The sequence below is a fragment of the Copadichromis virginalis genome, linkage group LG7 (assembly GCF_057382275.1).
Source record: "Copadichromis virginalis isolate Kocher_CV1m ecotype Utaka linkage group LG7, C_Virginalis_male_GT1.1, whole genome shotgun sequence".
In the NCBI taxonomy this organism is placed as follows: Eukaryota; Metazoa; Chordata; class Actinopteri; order Cichliformes; family Cichlidae; genus Copadichromis; species Copadichromis virginalis.
The window spans coordinates 36,819,835-36,843,414 of NC_140624.1; the positions used below are offsets into that span (position 1 = coordinate 36,819,835).

Genomic DNA, 23,580 nt, shown 5'->3' on the forward strand with positions numbered 1-23,580 from the left:
GTCTTTCGTGCTTGGCTCTCCTACCTTTGCTAACGTGATGCACATAGCGCAGAAGCCGATGCTACATTCACTTACACTCGGATATCTGAGCTTCACCGTTAAAACATAATTGTACATTTGATATTTGATTGAATTTTATTGTTTTGCCTTTGGGGTGGCACCTGGGGTGGCCAGTCTGGTTGGGGGGGTGGCCTGTGCCCCCCCAGGCCACCCCGCTGGACATGCCACTGACTGGAAACACCACAGATTATATTGTAACTTAATAGCTCTGTAGAACAAATGATATAAAGATTGTAGTGTCAGGGTACTTCTTAAGAAGTAATTGTAACCCGGGTTAAAAAGATGCATAAATAGTAAAAGATAAGTGAAATCTGAGAATATAAATATCAAAGAGTTCATTTATTTAAATTTTCTTGTATATTTAAAAAGGTAAAAGTTCATGTAAAATGATTAAAAACATGTTTGCATTGTTTAAAACAAGTTATCTTTCTTTTCTTGTGAATTGTTTGTGAGAACTGTAATTTCCTACGGGGATAAGGTCTGTGAAGGTAACACAGGGTGGAGAAGGAAAAGGGAAAAAGAGACGAGAGCGCGAGAAGAGAGGGTGGTGGTGCGTGAGTTACACGGAGCATCCGGAGAAGTTAGCTTGTTTTTATGTACTAAGAGTAAGTGTGTTTTGACTTTTCGGAGAGATAAGTCACAGTGTCGGTAAGCTAGTGACATAACACGTAAAGTTTCAGCGTGAGTCTGCTGGACTGTGTGCTTTGTTTCTTGTGGCTGTGCACGCATTAAGTTAAAGTGAGGCTAACCCAGCCGTTCGCTAATAAGGACTACTGTAGGCTGCCGTTTCGCTATAGTTGTGGAACGTAACAAGCTGCAGAGGATCGTTACCGAACTGGATAACGACGGACACACCCCAGATAGTCACTCTGAGTGCCCGCGTCACTCAGAGTACCTCTGGCAACGTGGGAAGCTAAAACAGGTAGCTTGTGGAGCACGTGGAGATCACGGACCTTCCTCATCTTTGTGCTACTGCATTCAGAGCGGAGTGTTTCTGAAGGAGCTGAGGACAACTTGTTGCCTGGATTAAGCTGGTGGGGATTGCACGTTTCACAAGGTACTGAGTTTATTTATTTATTTTTTGCTCGTTGAGTGAAGAACTTCCGGTTGGGAGATCGTTTTGGATTTATACTGGATCAATACAGGCCTGCAACGTAGGGTTTATCTCTGCCGGCTTTAGGTTTAGTTTGGGGACTATAATTGTTTTATCACTGGTGGTTTACACTGTATGTGTGGAGATTCTGTGTACAGTGGGTAAATTGCTGTGTGTGTTTGTTGGTTTGCCTGAATACTGAAATCTGCCATTTTATTATTTTCTTGTTTTCATTGTTTGGTAAATTAAAGGAGGGTTGCAATGCTCTACTTTACATGGTGTATGACATGATTTACTGCACTATAGACACTAGTGTTAATTTTTGCGTGTAGTGCTACTGTTAAGGAATAAGCTTCATTGATCCCAGAAACAAAAGAGAAGTTAACTTAAAAATATCGTACGAGAGTACACTAGAAAAAGAACCCAAAGCCCATTTATTTAATGGTATTGAGTAAATGAGGGCTACATAATATTGCACTATTGATGATCGCATGCAGGTGGCATAAACTAAATAGTGTTCTTTTAATCGCACGTTTACTAAGGTTTTACATCACATAAGTAATTTTCACAATCATTCTACTTTAAAAGATTTCAAGACAGAGCTTATTGTTCTCTGAACTTCCTTGTTTGCTGAACGGCAGGTAAAGTGCATCTTTTTGTTTGTTTGCTTTTGTGTGTTTGTGTTTTCTCTAATGGACCTCAGATGACGGTTTGCTTAAATTTGGGTCTCAAAGAATCTTTTCTGTCTGTACTCCCCACCCCTCTTCTTCTATTGCTCAGGTTGAAGCAGAATTTGCCCGTCTTACATCTGTTGACCTGAAAGGGTTCCTTTTTGCTGTGCTTGACCATTATGGAGAGGTTCGTGGAGCTGTACAAAATCAAGAGTGGCATAGGAGGGCTATAGGCTCATAAAATGCTTCGGTGATGATGTAAGTGTTCAACTGCGAAATCTAATCCTTTGTTTAAGTTTTAGGTTATCCAGTTCAACTGATGAACTCATTGAAAGAAAGCTGATAAGTAAAGTCTGTCATCATATTTCACAACTGGACATTTAGTGTGGTAACTTTTACAGAATCTGTGTGTATTGGTGGTAGGTTGGATATCATATTCTACTTGAATGTCCTGATAAGCCTGATTCAAAATCTCCAATGATAATCATATATTGATGGAATTATGTATCAAAAAGCTGTGAATTTGGAGCTGTCTACATGCTTCATAAACACTGTTTAAAAAGTGTTTTTGTTTTCTTTTTGACTTTGACCAGAGCCCTACACAAAGGAAGAGGACAGAGGACCTCATTTTCTAAAGGAAGATCCCTCACACACTTTCAAGACTGTGAAGGTTAGCATTGTTTCTTTTAGTAAATTTAATAATGACAGCACCACAGTGGATTTTAAATTAAACACGTGGCATCTATAAAACAATAGATGCCACATGATAACATGTGTACTTCTTCCTCACCAAATGTATTATTACAAGATCTTTGACACTGGAGATGGTCTGGGTTTCAGAGAAACTAACTGGCAAACTAGCATTGATATTATTACTGTCTTGTGTTTATTCATGTCTTCACCAGGGTCTTTGACATTTCGCTGCTGTACTGTTCACTTCAGCTTTACATTTGATTTCTCACATTGTAAATGGTAAATGGCCTGTATTTATATAGCACTTTACTAGTCCCTAAGGACCCCAAAGCGCTTTACATATCCAGTCATCCACCAATTCACACACACATTCACACACTGGTGATGGCAAGCTACATTGTAGCCACAGCCACCCTGGGGCGCACTGACAGAGGCGAGGCTGCCAGACACTGGCGCCACCGCCACCTCTGACCACCACCAGTAGGCAACGGGTGAAGTGTCTTGCCCAAGGACACAATGACTGAAACTGTCGGAGCCGGGGCTCGAACCGACAACCTTCCGATTATAAGACGAACTGTCAACTCTTGAGCCATGATTCAGTCATCCACCCATGTGTGTGAATGACTGAATGTGTAAAGTGCTTTGGATTTTGTTTGAAGACATGCTCAGTTATTTATGAACATGGTCTTTGTTTAAAGCAAGAAATTGATCTGTAACATGGGGGTGCATATCTCATTCTGAAAAAACTAATAATTAACCAAAACAACTAATAAGTGTTACCCAAAGCCAATCACCATCATCCAAGGCATCAGTATGGCTCTTCTTTGGAAAGACATGAATTCTTAAGCACAAGGGATATTGTGTAATTGTAATTGTGTAATTTTATTTTATTTTTTGTCTTTGAACCCTTTTATAGCCGACAGTTATTGAAGACACGTTTTCTAAAAGGATGAAAGTTGGCATTGTGATGGTGAAAGAAGAAGACATCTTCGATGTGTTGGTTGTCCTTGAGGCAGCAGTAATCCTGTCTAATCTGAGGGATGTCTCAAGTGCCATTTCCATGCTGATGGGCCTTCTTTTTGCCCTCAACATAGACTATCCAAAGGAACTTAAGGGCATCTTTGAAGTCATTCAGAATGTCCTAATGAACATTGGTGGAAGGCAGTGCATCTCAGTAGTGCATGGTCTAAGAAACAGACTCTTGGGTAGTGACACCGCCACAGCCTTAAAATTCAGGGAAATGAAGGAGGCATTTGAGGGCCGCATTTCGAGCAGCCTGTCACTACCCGATCCGTACCGGAAACCCGATCGGCACCCCGCATACGCGAAAGGTGTCTACTTCCGGTCAAAGCATTTTACGATAGCTACAGGTATCTGTTAAGATGTTAAGAATAACAAGTATCTCTTAAAATGTTTCCGATAATGAAACATTTAATATAATGTAGACAAAAACAAAAAAATAAAAAGATAGTGACAGATCGGGACTCCCGATCCTTACTGCGCATGTGCAAAGTCGGACCGTACAAATCGGGCCTACCCGATCCGTACCGCGCATGTGCAAGGGTTTTCTTCTTCTTCTGTTCGTTTAATGGCAGTGTACTCCCCAGTGTACGAGGATACCGCCACCTGCTGACTGAGCGAATGAACCCAATTGTAAACTGAATTAGCGTCATTACAAACGTGTGTTAAATTTGATTTAGTGATAATCGAGTGTGTTTACAGTGGGGCAAAAAAGTATTTAGTCAGCCACCGATTGTGCAAGTTCCCCCACCTAAAATGATGACAGAGGTCAGTAATTTGCACCAGAGGTACACTTCAACTGTGAGAGACAGAATGTGGAAAAAAAAAAATCCATGAATTCACATGGTAGGATTTGTAAAGAATTTATTCGTAAATCAGGGTGGAACATAAGTATTTGGTCAATAACAAAAATACAACTCAATACTTTGTAACATAACCTTTGTTGGCAATAACAGAGGTCAAACGTTTACTATAGGTCTTTACCAGGGCCCTATTTCAGGAAGCCGGTTTAGAAAACTCAGAGTGAAAAACGATACTCATGGTTGAGTAACCCCGAACTGTCCAACTCGGAATATTCGGTTTCAGAAAGGCTGATAACAATTAGTTCAGTCAACGCGGAGTTGCTTTAACACCAAGTTAAGCGCGCGCACGAGGATACATAAAGCCCTGATTAGTGGAGCACAGACTAAGCGAGTCACCATGGAGACGGAGGGAAAGAAGGCGCGGTCAATGTATTTTACAGCGCTTGAGGCCGAAATTCTGATGGCAGCATATGCCGATAACATGCAAATTGCGCGGAAAAAAAGTAACACAGCCTCAGCTGCAAAAGAAAGGGAGCATGCATGGCAAAACAAAGCCGACAGAGTCAATGCGTGAGTGTTAATTTAAACATTGATCTAGGGATTTCCACCCATTTAACGCGTTATTTTATTTTATTTTATTTTGTATTTCATACATTTTATTTCGTGATGTGATGTGAGCGCAGGTGCAACCCAACAGGCCCCAAACGTTCCTGGCAGCAAGTAAAAATGAAATATAAAAATATAGTCCAAACAGGTAAGGTGTAATTGTATCATGAGCCATAGTGCTTGGTCTGTTTGTCCGATGTAAATCAATTGCAGTTAGAGGCTACATTAATTTTCTTTCTGTAAGCACTTATTGAAATTATCTGAGCACATTGCAAGTACATATTTGCTTACTCTGTATGCTCAAATGTGACCCGTTATAGCCAACAGAAAAAAAAGGCCCGAAAAACAGGTGGGGGTCCTCCACCACCACCACTCACAGAGGCTGAGCAGTTGGCTTCCACATTTGTGATAATGTTGGCAGCATCACATATGATCTTCACAGTGCAGAGAACACAAATTAGCATCCATTACTATAATGAAATAATTTGTTAGTTTGAAATGCTACAGGGAACCATGTACCTGTACGTTAATGCTGTGGAAAGACTTCCTGTTCACATAGTCTCCTTCATTTACTGAAGGAGCAATGATTGGAATGTGAGTGCCATCTATACAGCCAATCACGCCTGGGAACCGTGAATATAAATGTAAGATTTAAGTAGTAGTTCAAGTATCACCACATCATGAATTAAGTTTTGTTCATCCTGATACCTGCAATTTTGTGGAATCCCTCTTTGATAAATCTTGTGGGTCTATGACCGGGGAACACCACAAACGAGTACAGGAGACGTTTCAGTGCAACTGTAACATTCCTGACTGCCCGACAGACGGTAGCCTTGGAAACGTGCTCAGCGTCATCAATATTATACAGAAAGCTCCCGTTTGCAAAAAACCGAAGTGCAATACAAATAATATGTACAGAACTGAGAGAATGTCCGCGATGTGTCACATGAGCAATATCAGGCCTGAGGATGTTATTCAAATAAATTATAGATTGTGCTGAAAAACGGTAACGTTCACCCAGGAAATCATCAGGAAATGATAAAATGTCCAAACGCGCTCTAATCACTCTCTCCCGGCGGAGAGCTCTGCGGAGAATTTGGGCTTCAACATCTACTGGCTCTTCAAGGAAGGGACACGCCATGTCTGACACTTCCTACAGTCAGGTTTCCGACAAAGAGGCGGAGAACGTCAGGGTTAGTTGAAGTAAACCTGCTAGGGGGCAGGTTAGCTTCACGGAGTGTGTCGTCATAGTAACTCACTCAGAATTAATCTAAACTCTCTTTGTGAAACCGAAAACCCAGAGTTTTCGTTAACTCAGGGTATACTTACTCAGAGTTTGCACTAAACCGGCTTCCTGAAATAGGGCCCAGGTTTGCACACACAGTAGCTGGTATTTTGGCCCATTCCTCCATGCAGATCTTCTCGAGAGCAGTGATGTTTTGGGGCTGTCGCCGAGCAACACGGACTTTCAACTCCCGCCACAGATTTTCTATGGGGTTGAGGTCTGGAGACTGGCTAGGCCACTCCAGGACTTTCAAATGCTTCTTACGGAGCCACTCCTTTGTTGCCCGGGCGGTGTGTTTTGGATCATTGTCATGTTGGAAGACCCAGCCTGGTTTCATCTTCAAAGTTCTCACTGATGGAAGGAGGTTTTGGCTCAAAATCTCACGATACATGGCCCCATTCATTCTGTCCTTAACACGGATCAGTCGTCCTGTCCCCTTGGCAGAAAAACAGCCCCATAGCATGATGTTTCCACCCCCATGCTTCACAGTAGGTATGGTGTTCTTGGGATGCAACTCAGTATTCTTCTTCCTCCAAACACGACGAGTTGAGTTTATACCAAAAAGTTCTACTTTGGTTTCATCTGACCACATGACATTCTCCCAATCCTCTGCTGTATCATCCATGTGCTCTCTGGCAAACTTCAGACGGGCCTGGACATGCACTGGCTTCAGCAGCGGTACACGTCTGGCACTGCGGGATTTGATTCCCTGCCGTTGTAGTGTGTTACTGATGGTGACCTTTGTTACTTTGGTCCCAGCTCTCTGCAGGTCATTCACCAGGTCCCCCCGTGTGGTTCTGGGATCTTTGCTCACCGTTCTCATGATCATTTTGACCCCACGGGATGAGATCTTGCGTGGAGCCCCAGATCGAGGGAGATTATCAGTGGTCTTGTATGTCTTCCATTTTCTGATGATTGCTCCCACAGTTGATTTTTTCACACCAAGCTGCTTGCCTATTGTAGATTCACTCTTCCCAGTCTGGTGCAGGTCTACAATACTTTTCCTGGTGTCCTTCGAAAGCTCTTTGGTCTTGGCCATGGCGGAGTTTGGAGTCTGACTGTTTGAGGCTGTGGACAGGTGTCTTTTATACAGATGATGAGTTCAAACAGGTGCCATTCATACAGGTAACGGGTGGGGGACAGAAAAGCTTCTTACAGAAGACGTTACAGGTCTGTGAGAGCCAGAGATTTTCCTTGTTTGAGGTGACCAAATACTTATTTTCCACCCTAATTACGAATAAATTCTTTACAAATCCTACCATGTGAATTCATGGATTTTTTTTTTTCACATTCTGTCTCTCACAGTTGAAGTGTACCTCTGGTGCAAATTACTGACCTCTGTCATCATTTTAAGTGGGGGAACTTGCACAATCGGTGGCTGGCTAAATACTTTTTTGCCCCACTGTATGTAGAGGCTCTGAAACAACAAACATCACTAATGTCACACAGTTTTGCCGACATGTGGCCAACAGCAATGTTTTAATGTTCTTCGTTATTAAACATTCGCACATAAATAAGTGACATCATATTCAGTACTTACTTTTGACAGTTCACTCTTTGGCCGCTCCCTTCTGCCGTATTTTGCGGCAAAATTATCCACTCCCACCGCCGCACTATGAATTGTGGGATATATGGGACCACGAAGCGTGCACCGGACCACGCTTGATATTTGGGGAAATCGACGGCGCATTTGGAGTACGCATTTGAAGTACACTTCGAATTGGGACAGCCATCGTCGCGTGGCAGTGACGTAATCGCACTTAAAATGCGTACTTCAAGCGTGCAGACCCTGAATTGGGACACAGCCAGTATCTGCACACAGCTGTTGCCACGAACGTCGCACTCGCTTACGTCATTGTCATGAGACACTCTCGCAAAAAAATCACGGTTTTAGTAACGCAGTAACGCAGCGTGCTTACGGGAAAGTAACAGTAATCTAATTACCTTTTTTACAATAGTAATCCCTTACTTTACTCGTTACTTGAAAAAAGTTACTGCCCATCTCTGCTCATTACTGTAACCCTATTTTGGAGGCAATAAGAAAGAAAATGTCAAGTGTGATCAAAAGCTATTAATATACATATTAATGGTACAAATTTGTCATATTCTGAATGTTATACAATTTTTTTTTTTTTTTAATGAACCTCAAATCTATTTTCTGCTGCTGAGGTTAATTCAGAAGGACCCTACTGTGTGCCATTCTTTGATGGCTGCTTTTACCAAAAGACATTAATAAGGACTAACTGCATTATTCGAGCTCTAAATCTTTATGTGTGCCTTGGCTGCAGGACCTGACAGCATATTTGGTTTATCTGACTACAGTAGTAGCAGGGTTTGATAAACTGCTACTGACAGCAGCACTGGATTCTTCTTCCCAAAATCCTGTCACTTCAAAGCACACTCCTGTTCGGGGACTGCAGTATTCACGCGACTCTGACTACAGCCGCCATCCACTTATCCATCTTGTCATATTACTCAGACTAACTGAATTTGCTCCCAAATTGTGAGTCAATAGAGATTGTTTAGATGGCACTGTGGGAAGATTATTCACTTTGGTTCTGTCAACGGGTTCTCCTAAGAAGCATGATCAAACCATAAAATTACAACCATATGTCACAATTTCTCTCAGATTGTGACTGTAAAATCCTCATTCCCCTACTCTCAACACACTCATCCCCACAAACACACACAATGCATACATGCACTTCTGTTATTTTCCTCTCTTTATATTTTCATAAATATCAAATTTTGACTAGTCTTCTGCCAAGGCCACTGCTCTGTTTCTTATAGAACATGATCTGGATCATCACCAGGATTTTCTTTGCTCGTGCTCCACTTTTTCACCAAATCTTGTGAAATCTTGTGATTTTGTGGCTTTTGTGTACTCTTGCTGACAGACACACAAACAAACTGACAAAAAAAAGAAGGAAAAGGAAAACAAAAGAAAAAAAATCCCCCAAAATAAAATAAAATCAATAAAAAATACCACCCTGGCAGAGAAGTAAACAGATGACAAGCAAGCTTGAAGTCACACAATCGAGACATCATGATGATGAGGGTTTGAGATCATTATCTTTACTTGCAGTTTTTCTGCTTTTGGAATGCTAAGTGAAATTTAAAAAATAACATGTAAAATCTTTCCAAATGATCTCTTAAATCTACATTTCAGAAATACCATTTCTCATTAGGGCATTTAGACTGAAGACTTATGCGTGACTCCTGATAGTTTGAGTAAATGTTGGTTTCACATGTCTTTGTGATCAAAATATATTTTTTTATGAACTGAGCTCTTAAAATATTCTAGATTTATATATTATTTTCTGAGTCTTTACACGTATAATAGTCAGTCTGATTATGGACAAAGGATTGAAGCGACATGAGTTATGAGGTTAGTGAGAAGGAACAGGTTCAACACAAGGTTCAGTGATTTCCAGTTTAATCTCTATGATATGTTATCATGTTATCACACACAGATAGTTTGGTACTGATGTCTCATCTTGTTTTCTTTGTCATTTTTAGAATATTCTTTTTCAATTACTGTAACAGAACTTCAATATACTGTGTAACCACAGTATGAAAAATCTCCCCCTCCCCCACCCCTCTCTCCACCCCTCAAAACTTATTCAATAATAACCTTTAATAATAACCGTAAAACTTTCTGCAGCAGAAGGTTTTACGTTTTCCTTTCCTTTTCCTTTTACGTTTTCTTTTCCTTTTCCTAGGGCTGGGTGATATATCGAGTTTTTAAAACATATCGATATATTTTTATACGAGATATAAGATGTGACAATATCCTTTATATCGATATAGATTCTTCTTCCGGCGCCCCCCGTGTGCGGCAGCCTGTTACAGCAGCTCTGCTCATTCTGAGTTTCTTTCTTTCTTATCTTTTCTTCTCGTAATTTTTTATAACTAACGTATCAGTAATTAGACTCTGCAACCATGTTCTACCGTTTTGTGCTAGTTCTGGTCGTTTTTCTTAGTTTATTTCTACTTTTTTCACGCGTGTCTGGGGACCCAGAGCAGGGATCCTTTGTTTACAGTAAGGATCAGCTGTTAGCGCTGCGTCCCGCAGCGGTACTGCCGGCGGACAGACCCGACATTCCCAGCGAGCTGAGGAGGAAAAGACGGGGGTGTCGTGCTGGGAAGGAGCGCCGTCGCCCGAGAAGGAGACGTTATCGACCATCTCTTCCTTCTGTAATCATTGGAAACGTAAGATCTTTGCCCAATAAGATGGATGAGCTCACGTCGCTAACCTGGTCACAGAGGGAGTACCGGCAATGTAGCATCATGATGCTAACGGAGTCGTGGCTAACACCGCTAACTCCGGACACAAGCGTGACACTACCGGGATTTCAGATGCTGCGAGCGGACAGGACGAGAGAGAGCGGTAAGAGGAAAGGAGGGGGACTGGCAGTTTTTGTGAACGACAGATGGTGTAACCCTGGGCACATCACTGTGAAAGAACAACTCTGCAGCAGAGACATTGAGCTGTTAGCCGTTAGCATGCGTCCGTACTATCTGCCCCGGGAATTCTCGCATGTTATCGCAATAACAGCGTATGTCCCCCCCCTCGGCCAACGCGGATGCAGCCTGTGACACTCTCCACTCAGTGGTCAGCAGACTGCAAACACAATCTCCGAGAGCCCTTCTCATAATATCAGGGGACTTCAATCATGCCTCTTTGGACTCCACACTGCCCACCTTCACCCAGTATGTGACCTGCTCAACCAGAGACAATAAAACACTGGACTTACTGTATGCCAATGCTGAAGAGGCATACAGTTCATCACCTCTCCCTCCACTGGGCAAATCTGACCACAACCTGGTGCACCTTGTTCCTGTGTATGAGCCCTTAGTGCGCAGGGTGCCACCAGCCACCCGCACAGTGCAGAGATGGTCAGAGGAGAGCGAGGAGGCTCTTAAGGACTGTTTGGAGTCGACTGTGTGGGAGGTGATCTGTGACGACCATGGAGAGGACATCGACAGCCTTACTACATGCATTACTGACTATCAGTGGCGGCTGGCCCATAGGGGGCGCTCGGGCTCCGCCCCCCCAAATGTGGAGGAGTAAAAATATATATTTTTAAAAAATTCATCAATGATAGTTTTACTATGTGTGTGCCCATATACAGCCAGGCGTATTTTAACATTTTCACCAGCTGACTCATTAAAGTTCAACCAACAAACGGTGTTTTTCTTCTTCTGGGGCGCTCGTCAAAGCGCCCTTGATATGCAGCGAAATAGCCTATCATTAAATGGTTGCCAGGGGAAAATAATAAATATTTGACCTATCAGCGTCGCTGAATTAAATGGTTTGGGGGCGCTTAAAATTGCGCCCCTGCAGAAAACGTGAAAGCTCACGAGTTCATATGGACAACAGTGTAAAGCTAGCTGTGCTAGGGAAAACTAGCATAGCGGCGCAGCTAGATGATGGACATCGGATTGCTTTAAGAAGGCACAACGAAGAGGTAGATAAAAACCGTCATATTTTATCTAAAATCATCGATTGTATTAAGTTTTGTGGTGCTTTTGAGCTAGCAATGCGGGGACATGATGAAAGTGATTCCTCAGACAATCCAGGGATTTTTAGAGGTTTAGTCGACTTGATGGCATCAATTGATCACGACTTGAGGCAACACCTTGAAAATGCTACTGTATTTAAAGGCACCTCGAAAACAGTCCAGAACGAGATCCTGGATTGCATGTTGGCAGTTCTGAGAGAAAGGATCGTGGAAGAAGTAAAGGCAGCGAAGTTTTTAGCCATTCAAGCTGATGAAACCACTGACATTTCTACACACTGTCAGTTAGTCATGGTGCTAAGATACATTGACCAACGAAACCGTATTCAAGAGCGTTTTTTTGAATTCATCAAGCTACCCAATGCTTGTGCAGATGCAATAGCCAGTGCCTTATCGGAGAGGCTGCGCTTCATCCTCCCCCAGGGACAAGAGAGAAAGTTGATCGCCCAGGCCTACGATGGGGCCGCTGTAATGAGGGGTACCACTGGAGGAGTGCAGCGTAAGATACAGGACATTTATGCTAACGCTCACTACGTACATTGTTATGCCCATCAGTTAAACCTGGTAATGCAACAAGCAACCTCCCACATCCCTCAAATCAGTCACTTTTTTTCCGACATAGCAGGATTCGCTTCTTTTTTTACTAAATCGAGCAAGAGGACTGCAGTGCTTGACGAGGTGGTGGCGCACCGACTTCCAAGTGCATCGGCAACCCGTTGGAACTTCAACAGTCGTGCTGTGAATACAGTGTATGAACATAAAGACGATCTGGTGAGATGTTTTCAGACCATCCGTAACAGTGAAGGATTTGATGCCCCTACAAAGAGAGATGCCGGTGGTTTCGTGAGAATGCTGGAAGACGAAGCTTTCTGTTTTTTCCTGGCCTTGTTTCACAAGATAATGCCACATGTAGACATGCTGTATAACCACCTACAGAAGAGAAACATCGATTCTGTCACCATCGCAGGGATCACCCAGACATTCATCAGCCGCATGCAGGCTATCAGGTAGGCATAAAAGCATAAATATGTAACCTAGAATAAATGTTAATTATCTATGCATAGATTCTATCAAATTCTCTGCATATATTCTGTGTTCTGTGACTTAAATGTTTAATGGAATTCAGATAATTTTGATTTATATCAGCCTTTGAAGTAATTTTATGAAAAATATTTGATTAAGTATATTTGATGAAGTATATTCCCAGTAATGATTTGATGTAGCCTATACCATAGGCTATTTCCTGAAATTATGGCCAGGGCCTTTATTTACTTGCACTGGTTTTCCCCCAGCCATTAAACCAGGTCCGGTTATTAATTAAATCCGGTAATTCCCGGTAATTAGAACACAACCTTTGTTTGGTTTGTGTTTGGTTAATATATCCCTATTCAGTTTTCAGAAGCCATTAATGAAACTTATGTATTGGATCAGGGAGGCACTTCCTAATCTGGTTGTGGATGAGGAGTACAGGGGACCTGTTCAAGACCCACCCACAAAGAGACGGAGAACATTGGGGGAAGACAGGCAACACCATTTGGCACTGGAGGTAAGCACTAGCTGCTTGGTCTGATTTAAATCGGATCATCAGATAAAATCTAATGACGATGCTGTCAGATGTCATTTGATATAGTGGTCATGACTGTTTTGTTTTGTTATGGACAGATTTTTTTTTTTCAGAATAATGATTAACATGAGACATGTGCCAAAGTCTTACCACTGAATCTAACTCTTACCAATTATATATTATTGGATAGGTGTGCGACACCATTATGAGCCATGCCAAGGAGAGGTTTTCTTTCACCAAGCACCTTGTCAGCGCCACTCTGTTGCAAGGAGACTTGTTCCAACAACACAGCAAAAATTTTCCAGATGCAGCACTACAAACCACAGTGGAAGCCTATCCCTCATTGGACAAAGCCAGACTTAAAACAGAACTGTCCCTGATCTACGACAACGAGGAGTTTCAGAGTTGTAGTGGTGCGCTGGCGCTCTATCAGGTTCTGATGGAAAACAACCTTCAAGACACATTCACCGAAACTGTAAGTCTTCTTAACATCCTCATCACCACACCAATGACAACATCAGAATCGGAGAGGTGTTTCTCTACTTTAAAGAGGATAAAAACTTTCCTGAGAAACAATATGGCTCAGGATCGGCTCAACGCTCTGGCTATGCTGTCCATAGAGAAAAAACTCACACAAGAACTTCCTGATTTCAACACCAGGGTCATCGAGAAATTTGCCACTCAGAAAGACAGACGAGCAAAGTTCTTGTACAAATAAGAACCCTTAACCATATTTACTCTCTTTCTCCATCCCTCTCTCTTTCTCTCTTTAGCCCACCCCCCCAATCAGTTTACAGTTGTTGTTTTCAATAGTTATTTTTCATTCATTCAAAAAAAAAAAAAAAAATCTGTTCATGTTCATTTTTACAAATCTATACAAATGGCCAGAATATGGTTGTTCATTTTTACAAATCTATACAAATGGCCAGAATATGGTTGTTCATTTTAAATTTAAATTAAAATTGTGTTGTTTGATGTACTCATTAAATGGGTCATTTTAGTCGATATCATAAAAATTGCCCCCCCTGAGATTTTTTTCAGGAGCCGCCACTGCTGACTATATTAATTTCTGTGTGGATAACACTGTACCTACCAGGACTGTACGGTGTTTCTCCAACAACAAACCTTGGATTACCCCAGAAATTAAAGCTGTCCTCAAGCAGAAGAGGAGGGCCTTCAAATCCAAAGACAAAGAGGAGTTGAAAAGGGTGCAGAGAGAGTTGAGGGGACTGATAAGGAATGGGAAGGACAGCTACAGGCAGAAGATGGAGAACCAGCTTCAGCAAAACAACGTTGGTGAAGTCTGGAGAGGCCTCAGAACCATCTCAGGCCACAAACAGCAGAACTCTCTGCCTGGGAGGGATGTGAGGTGGGCAAATGAACTGAATCATTTCTTCAACAGATTTGATTCAACCATGAGACAGTCTACAACATCGGCTGCAGACTCACCCACCCCCACTGCTGCTGTTCCACCTCAGACACTTCACACCTCCTCTATTCACCCTGCTCACTCCTCCCCACCCCCAACAACAGCATCCAATACACACTCAACACAAGGCTCCAGCCTGTCTCTCTCAACCACCCAGGTTAGGAGGGAACTGAGGAGGATTAATGGCAAGAAGGCAGCGGGCCCAGATGGCATCAGCTTGAGGGTCGTCAGGTCCTGCGCGGACCAACTGTGTGGGGTGATGGAGCACCTCTTCAACCTGAGCCTGAGGTTGGGAAGAGTCCCACAGCTCTGGAAAACCTCCTGTGTTGTACCAGTGCCAAAGACTTCACGCCCCAAGGACCTCAACAGCTACAGGCCGGTGGCTCTGACATCCCACCTGATGAAAACCCTGGAGCGGTTGGTCCTGGCTCAGCTTCGGCGCCTAACAAGCTCATCACTGGACCCACTTCAGTTTGCCTACCAGCCTGGCATTGGAGCGGATGATGCCGTCATTCACCTCCTACATCGTTCCCTCGCTCACCTGGAGACCGCTGGAAGCACTGTGAGAATCATGTTCTTTGATTTCTCCAGTGCCTTCAACACCATTCTTCCCTCGGTTCGGAAGGACAAGCTGGAGAACTCTGGAGTGGACCATCACCTCACTACCTGGATTTTGGACTACCTCACCGACCGACCACAGTATGTGAGGACTCAGGGCTGTGTGTCGGACAGGGTCGTCTGCAGTACGGGGGCCCCACAGGGAACGGTTCTGGCTCCGTTCCTCTTCACCATCTACACTGCAGACTTCTCCCACAATTCCACCCAGTGCTTCCTGCAGAAGTTCTCTGATGACTCTGCAATAGTTGGCCTCATCACTGATGGGGACGACAAGGAGTACAGAGGACTGACTCAAGACTTTGTGGACTGGTGCCAGCTGAACTACCTCCAGATCAACGCCAGTAAAACCAAGGAGCTGGTGGTAGACTTCCGCAGGCACAAGCATTCTCCACTGCAACCACTGAACATCCAGGGTATGGACATTGAGGCTGTGGACAGCTACAGGTACCTTGGTGTTCATCTGAACAACAGACTGGACTGGACTCATAACTCAGACGCCCTCTACAGGAAAGGGCAGAGCAGGTTGTACCTGCTGCGGAGACTCAGGTCGTTTGGGGTGGAGGGCCCACTCCTGAAGACCTTCTATGACTCTGTGGTGGCTTCTGCTATCTTTTATGGTGTGGTCTGCTGGGGCGGCAGCATCTCTGCTGGGGACAGGAAGAGACTGAACAGGGTGATCCGAAGGGCCAGCTCTGTTCTAGGATGCCCTCTGGACCCAGTGGAGGTGGTGAGTGACAGGAGAATGGCGGCTAAGCTGTCATCCCTGTTGGACAACGTCTCCCACCCCATGCAGCAGACTGTGACAGCACTGAGCAGCTCCTTCAGTGGGAGACTGCGGCACCCACGGTGTGGGACGGAGAGATTTCGCAGGTCTTTCCTCCCCACTGCTGTCAGACTCCACAACAAAGACTTTAACTGAACAAACACACACATCCACACATGTGCAATAACACTAAGTGCAATAATCCTTTCTGGCATCGTTGTATTTTTACTCAGTTGTATATAGCATTCGTATTCTATTTTTATCTTATTGTATATTTTTATTCTATTTTATTCTACTGTATATAGTATATTATTTTATTCTATTCTGTACAGCTGTGTACTGTATTTATTCTTATTGTATTCTAATTTTTGCGTCATAACTTTTGCACTGTCCACTTCCTGCTGTGACAAAACAAATTTCCCACGTGTGGGACTAATAAAGGTTATCTTATCTTATCTTAGTCTATGTTACGTTACAATTATAGTTGTGGAGCCACAAGTTTGCCTTTTTTTCATCCACTTTTGTCTCTACGTAACGTTACTCCGCCTCGCCTCTCTCCTTCACTGAACACAACTCCCCCTCCTCCCGCATCGCTTCACCTGCAGGCAGCAACAAGATGGACACAGCAAATCTCCGTTAACGAGTTACTGCGCATCGCCCCGTGCGTGGGGCTGGACGGCGTCAACGTGTTAACGAGCTAACCGCGCTAACGCTATGCAGCCCGGAGGGGCTGCACAGCCTAAAATCCTTTCATTCTCTCAAACGTTGACAGCGCGCCTTATGTATGAATTCTGGTTGTGCTTGATGGCCGTGAACCGCTTTTATGTGGAACACGGCGCTCAGCAATCTGTCAAAAATGTTGGAGTACGACTTTGGTCAGCTACGGAGCTGCACCACTTGATAGATTGTCGGCGCATTACGGCTACCGAGGAGCCTCGCGGAGTGATACGTACTGTGCTTCAACGTAATATTACCGTATTGTGTGTGTGTGTATAAGGACCATAAATGGCACCTGTTAAGAGACGTGGTTATGAAGCGGATTTCAAACTCCAGGCTGTCAGTCACGCAGTAAAACTTGGGAATAGAGCTGCTGTGACATCTGTCTCTTTGTTACTATGCTCAGTGTCTTTTAGTTTACATTTTGACTGCACAATTGTGAGCTCTATGTTATGCACAAAAACAACATTGTTTTCTTTTATTTATGGAGCATTATTATTTAATGAATGCTCATAATTTATTTTTGAGTAATTTTTTATGTGCATCTGTGTTAATAAAAGTGCCTGTGTGACATCTGGGACACAGCTTTAACTAAGAACTCTCTTTTTGTTCTTACTTTATGGCGTTGGTACTTCCTGCCTTGTGTAGCCACCAGGTAACAAAAGCTCAACATTGCCCCTAACATCCTGGAGCACTTCCATTGTGTTTTGGAGGTTTCACGTGCTTTGGAATTTGTACGTGTTTTGCAGTTTGTACGTGTTTTGTCTCTAGTGGCCACCGTAAATAAACTTTTATTTATTCACGCCACATAAAATGTAATAAATAAATTATAAAATACAAAAAACAACTATTTACATTTCAACTTTAAACTATTTACATTTTCTGCTTTTTCCTTTTAAACAAATTTAAAGTGAAACAACACAAAACACTAGAATCCACAACACAATAAAATATAACTTAAAATATGCAAAACAAAAGGAAGATGCTCATTCTCTGTCATATAGGCCTGGGAGGATTTTTTTGGGAGAGTATTTTCCTGCTTGGAATTGCATACATAGGATTAACTGCATGAATAAACTTTCTGAATCCTTTATTATCTGCAACTGCAAATAGTTGTGGATGATTACTATACCTTTCTAATGTGATGATGTCTCTTGTTGTTGTCTCTGGCTCTCTTTCTCTCTCTTTCCCTCCCGCTCTGTCGGAGTGAAGCGAAAAAAAGTGCAAGAGAGACAGAGAGAGAGAGGGTGAGAGAAAGAAGAAAAAAAATGGCTCGCGTCGTTCACTTCAAAGAGGCGGTACTGAGAGCCATTTCGTTTGCGACCCACACATCACTATTACTCTGACAAAGCATCGATAGATTGTGAACACCCTGGTTTTCACAGTGTCAAAGGAATCTGTCATTTGGTGGCAATGAAATACTTATTGAAGAAAAAATAATAATTCTGACAACTGAATTAATTTTTTTTTACCCAAACTGATACTGTAGGTGTATCTATTAGAAATCTCTGATAAATTTGAATCTCAGTGATCTTGGCCTCAAGGTCAGGGGTCAGAGGTGTGTGTGAGTTCTTGTTTTTTTTCAGGGTATGGGCTACATCTATGGTTAAGGATAATGGACTTAATTGTTGTAGTGCTTCAATGAAAGCAATATAGTAGTAGTATATAGTAGTAGTGTAGTAGTAGTATATACCGACGCTATTGACGGCTTTAGTACCATTTTTCAATTCAGACAAAGCAAAATTTTATTCCTCACCTATTTTTCATTTTAGTATTTTCAATATTTATATTTTCTTTAACTTTAGTGTAATATCAATATCTTTTTATCATTTCATGTCCTTTGGTTTCATTTGTTTTGCCAGCTGTAATGTAAAATTCTATCAGTGCTGCTGCCCACTTTGGTGCATCCTGTGTGAAAATATGACATATAAATACAACTGACTTGAGTCATCTAAACTTAGTTCATAAAACTTTTGTTTGGGTGTTTGAAAAAACACACAGCTTGACCCAGTTCAGAGGAGAAGTTACCCTATATCTGGTTCTGTAAAGTGCATCAATATTCACGGAAGCACGTTTCCTCCAGTAAATATAATATTTAGCAGTTTTACATATCTTTTGAATCTAATGCACTCCAAGGGATCATTAACACCGCCCAAAAGATCACTGGCTGCCCTCTCCCCACACTGGAAGTTCTACACAACGCCCACTGTTTTAAAAAGGCCCAAAACATCATAAAAGACACCTCACATCCTGGCCACTCCCTGTTCGAACTGTTGCCCTCAGGCAGACGGTACAGGGCAATCAGAGCAAGGACTAATAGACTCAAACACAGCTGTTATCCAACTGCAATAACACATCTGAATACTACAAAAAAATGTCCATCACGCCACTCTTGTGTTAATCTATGCACGGTCTGAAGCATGTGTGTGGGAATGTATGTGAATGTTTTACTGTTATATCTTATTAGTATTTTAAGTATTCTATCTATTTTATTTATTGAATTTTATTGTTTTATTTATATTTTGATATTGCTAGGGATGATGCAATGATCGGGGACCATTCTTAATTTCGTTGTTCTCATGACAATGACAATAAAGTTTCTGATTCTGATCTGATCTGATTCTGATAATGATTTTATGTCTTTCATTTCTTTTAATTTTTGGTTCTTATCTAAATCAAACCTTTGCTAGCTTTAAAAGCATTTTATTTCATGTAGCCTTTTCATTTCCAACAAATATGTCCTGTGGCACTGAATAGTGGCAGCTGCATAAAAGTTTATTCAACTTGACATAATGGATCATCATAAATCCCATTCTATAGTATTTCATTTCAACAAAAGCTGACCTTGCAGAAAGCAGAACAGCAACAACAACTGATAAAAAGACTTACAAGGGACTTTCTGGAAAAATGGACATTCTAGCTAAGTTTACCACTCCGCCTCGCATTTGGCAACAACTGATCACATTGGTGTTGGCAGCGGTGCCAGGCCCAAGGAGCCTACTGACTGAGCTGCTTGTTTGATGGTAAGAGAAGAGAGCAGGAGTGAAAGCAGCAAGGAGGGAGAGGGGGAGAACCAAAGGAGATTTAAAGCATACCCTCCATTTATCTGGATGAGAAAAGTGAGATCACTACCAAAAAAAGATTGATGAGCTCCTCGACTTGGCCAGGACCCAGAGGAGATCTCATGAACGCAGAGTTATGCACTTCAGAGGGTTTTTGCTGTTAGGGGAGACACCAGACCCTGCTATCACACTCGAGACTTTTGATGTAAACACACATAAGGAATCAAAGCAGTAAAAACAAAAGATGTGTTCTTGCTTTTTCTGATGACAAAAATCGATCTATATAGAAGAAATTACTTATTGAAAATTGAAAGTTATGTAAACGTTTTTACGAGTGATGACTTGCTTAATTTCTTACTATAGAGGATCAATTACTACATCAAAGGTTTATTGTACCGTATCCTCTCAACAGACAACAACTATGTGAAATGCTAGAGCAAGGTGAGAAGTTAAGCATTCATAAAGCTTGATTAGTAATGGATCTTTAGTCACTGAGATTAGCAGCATCTGTACTGACTGGTTAGATGTTAATTAAACATTGCTGCTCTACCTGACTAAAATACAAAGGTGTAAAAACAGAGAGGCTGTATTGTTTACATTGTTATACAAGTAAAATTCAAATAACAGCAGCGCTCTGCTTTTTTAATTTGACAGACTCATATAGAATGTATAATATAATCTGCATATGGATGCTGTTTATCACTCACTGCACACATTACTTTTTAGCCATGTAACAACTCAGCCATTAATGGATCGGAATGGAACAGACCAGTAACGGACTACTAAGTACAGCCTTGGATTAGTTTCACAACAGGTCTTTTGAGGTGAGAAAGGGTCATTCAGATAATATCTTCTAAGGATGTACGCTGGTATAATATTTTCTTTGCATGTCAGTATCGCTTACATACATTCCTCCATCAGAAAATGTGTCTTTAAATATAAGTAGAATTTATGCTGACAAGGCTAAAGCTAGCTGACAAAGGGTCTAAAGCACAGAAAGAGCAGCTGCAAAGTGCCGACTGACAGCGCACATAGCTGTAAATTGAAGGAAAGGAGAATCAAAAGAGTCTGTGCCCACTGTCACCCAGATTATCAACTCCATCATTTCTGTCACACCAGGGGTCAAAGCCACAATGCTGTTCACTGCATTAGGCTTTTAGAAATCCCTGCCCTAGTCTGTTCCTCTCTTGTTGCTGCTACTCCAGTGTGACAGGAGTTGGACAGCTTTGCAGAGGCAAGAAAGCCGGCAAAGGGATACTAGAATGAAAACACCCACATCTCTGCTCAGGGGGGGATCACCAATCATTGCTGTCAACATCAGGTATTAATCTCTTTAGAATTAAAAAAAAAAGATGCCTATTTAATAGCTGTAAAGCTACAGAAATGTTGAGTTATGGCATAATCTTATTATTTTATAGGCCTGTCTTATAATCTTATCAAAGTTTTTTAATTCTTCTAAATGGTCTTGGCGCATGTCTTGCAACATTTTTGAAGCTCTCAGCTTTGCAGATGCATTTCACAAAATAGCATATGTCCTACAAAATAATATACTAGCAGACCTTAAACAGGTGCTAACACTTTTTTCCTTTTTTTAGATTAACAGCGAGTGTCTACAAGCACATTCGCCATCTCCTAAATTCATAATATTCTTGTCTTACAAGCTCTCATCGACGCTGAACGGATAAGTAGCACTGACTGCAGTTTTTCATTGTGTATTCAAATTAAGCACAAGATTTTACATTTGCGAAGAAAAACATTTGCATGTGTTGTGAGAGAAAGAATATTTTTTCCCCTTTTGTTGCAAAAAAAAGAATGAATAAAGCTGTGTGCTCTTTAAACCATCATCAAGAGAAGATTCCCAATATGATACACACTAAGTTATTGTTAGAATTCATAATAGTAGGATACTGAAAACATTCCCTGTCAGAGAAAATATGCAGGACAAAACTTTTTAAAATAAAAGACGTACTAATCCAGTTCTACAAATGTTGGCATACTGTGTAAAATGTAAATAAAGACAGAATGAAATTATTTGCTGATCTCATAAACCCTTATTTATATAGAAATTTAAGAAAAATAATGTCTCATTTGGAATTTGATGGCATCAACAGTCTTTTCAGATGTACAAGATGATGGTTCAATAATAAGCAAAAGTGCACCGTCATATAATCAGAACTGCAAGCTGGACGTTCCCTGTCGTCTTTAGTCCTGAGGATGCGCTGTCTGTGTTTTCCAAAAGAGAATGTCAAATTTTGGTTTGTGTGACCACGGGACAGTTTTGTGCTATCCCTCAGTCCATTTAAAATGAGCTTTGGCCCAGAGAAGGTGGTCGGTGTTTCTAGATTATGTTCACATTTGGCTTTAACCTGCATTTATGGCACGGTCAACTGTGTTCACAGATTATGATTTGAGGAAGTGCTCCTGTGCCCATGCAGTGATTTCCATGACAGAATCAGTCTGTTTCAGTGCAGTGTTGCCTGAACACCTGAAGATCATCCAGTATTCATGTCTTGCACATGGTAATTTCTCCAGATTCGCTGAATCTTTTAGATATTAAGAAAGTCTTTCCAGTTTTACAGTTTACAGTTTAAGTGTTAAACAACATTATTCTGAAACTGATCCACAATTTGTATATGCAGATTTTTATTTTTGAGAAACTCTGCCACCTGTAAATTCTCTTTCTGCAGTAGTGTTACTGACCTGTTGCCAGTGAAGCTAAATAGTTGCAAATTATTGTTTTGTTCCCCCATCCCAACATTTGGGAGCTAATATTTTTCTTAAAATTGTACATTTTTTGCAGTATAAAAAATTTACATATCTTGTTCAATTGTGAATAAAATACAGCTTTATTATATTTGCAAATCATCAATCAAGGCAATCCAGGTTCAATTCAAAGACATAAATGTTACTTTGGTAATTGATCAAAACTCTGTTTTGGATGATGAGTGTGAATGACTGTCATTCTCTTGGTGTTGTTCTTGGTTAACCAGAAAACTTTATTTGGAGTTAAAAAAGTGGCAGTCATTCATTGATTGACACAAAAAACATAATTTTGACACATTAATTACTGGGTTTGGAAAAGCAGATTATTTATGGGGTTTTGCTAGATTGTATGAACAATTTTGGGAAATGTTCAAATCTGTACAGTTGAGAACTTAATGTAGTTCAATCACTTCAACTTTGTGACCAACGAATAAAAACCTTTCACCGGTGTTTTAAGGTCAATAAGAAGAGATTGCTTGGAAGAACTGAACATGATTTGTGTAGATAGAGACATTGATCTAGTCTAGTTGCTGGTGGTTGTAAAAATGAAGACAGAGCTTTGACTGAGGTTTCTGTGAGATGGAGGGAGGAGAGGAAATGAGAGTCTGAAAGGAAGAATGACAGTGAGCACAGATTTAAACCTCGCAGAGTGGAGGCTGATTGGCGCAACGAAGCGGGCAAGAAGACGATTGGACTAAAGTGAGGATATCAGTATTAAGACTGACAGCGTGGAGACGTGGCACTGACAAAAGAACAGAAAAGCAGACTGATGAGTAAGTACAGGTCTTCCTTATTGAACTTGCGCATATTCTTCATAATTAGACAAAAAATGGTTTTAGCTAAACTTCACTGATTTTGTAAGAGTACCACAAAAAGTGTGGCCTAATGTACAATAAAAAGTATTTAGACAC

General features: G+C 41.5%; 1 protein-coding gene and 1 long non-coding RNA gene across 3 annotated transcripts in view; both read left to right on the top strand.

The window, feature by feature from the left end:
• Nucleotides 1–329: 329 nt before the first annotated feature.
• Nucleotides 330–23,580, top strand: part of LOC146705554 (uncharacterized) — a 41,012-nt gene continuing 17,761 nt past the window's right edge. Inside the window, exons 1-4 of one of the 2 annotated variants that reach the window (XR_014921707.1) lie at nt 330–1,117; nt 1,934–2,082; nt 2,418–2,494; nt 3,434–4,205. This is a non-coding gene — a long non-coding RNA (uncharacterized LOC146705554). Of the gene's footprint in view, nt 1,118–1,933; nt 2,083–2,417; nt 2,495–3,433; nt 4,206–23,580 lie in introns of those variants that run through there. The other variant, XR_014921708.1, reaches the window with a different exon arrangement.
• Nucleotides 12,531–14,369, top strand: LOC146705555 (uncharacterized). The gene is made up of 3 exons (XM_085463258.1): nt 12,531–12,760; nt 13,185–13,299; nt 13,508–14,369. The coding sequence occupies exons 1-3, from the start codon at nt 12,603–12,605 to the stop codon at nt 14,033–14,035; spliced, it is 801 nt and encodes a 266-aa protein (XP_085319384.1). The 5' UTR covers nt 12,531–12,602; the 3' UTR covers nt 14,036–14,369.

Coding starts and splice junctions, on each gene's coding strand:
- LOC146705555 (XM_085463258.1), top strand. CDS start 12,603: ATGCTGGAAGACGAAGCTTTCTGTTTTTTCCTGGCCTTGTTTCACAAG. Junction 12,761..13,184: donor AGCCGCATGCAGGCTATCAG/GTAGGCATAAAA, acceptor GTATTGGATCAG/GGAGGCACTTCCTAATCTGG. Junction 13,300..13,507: donor AACACCATTTGGCACTGGAG/GTAAGCACTAGC, acceptor ATTATTGGATAG/GTGTGCGACACCATTATGAG.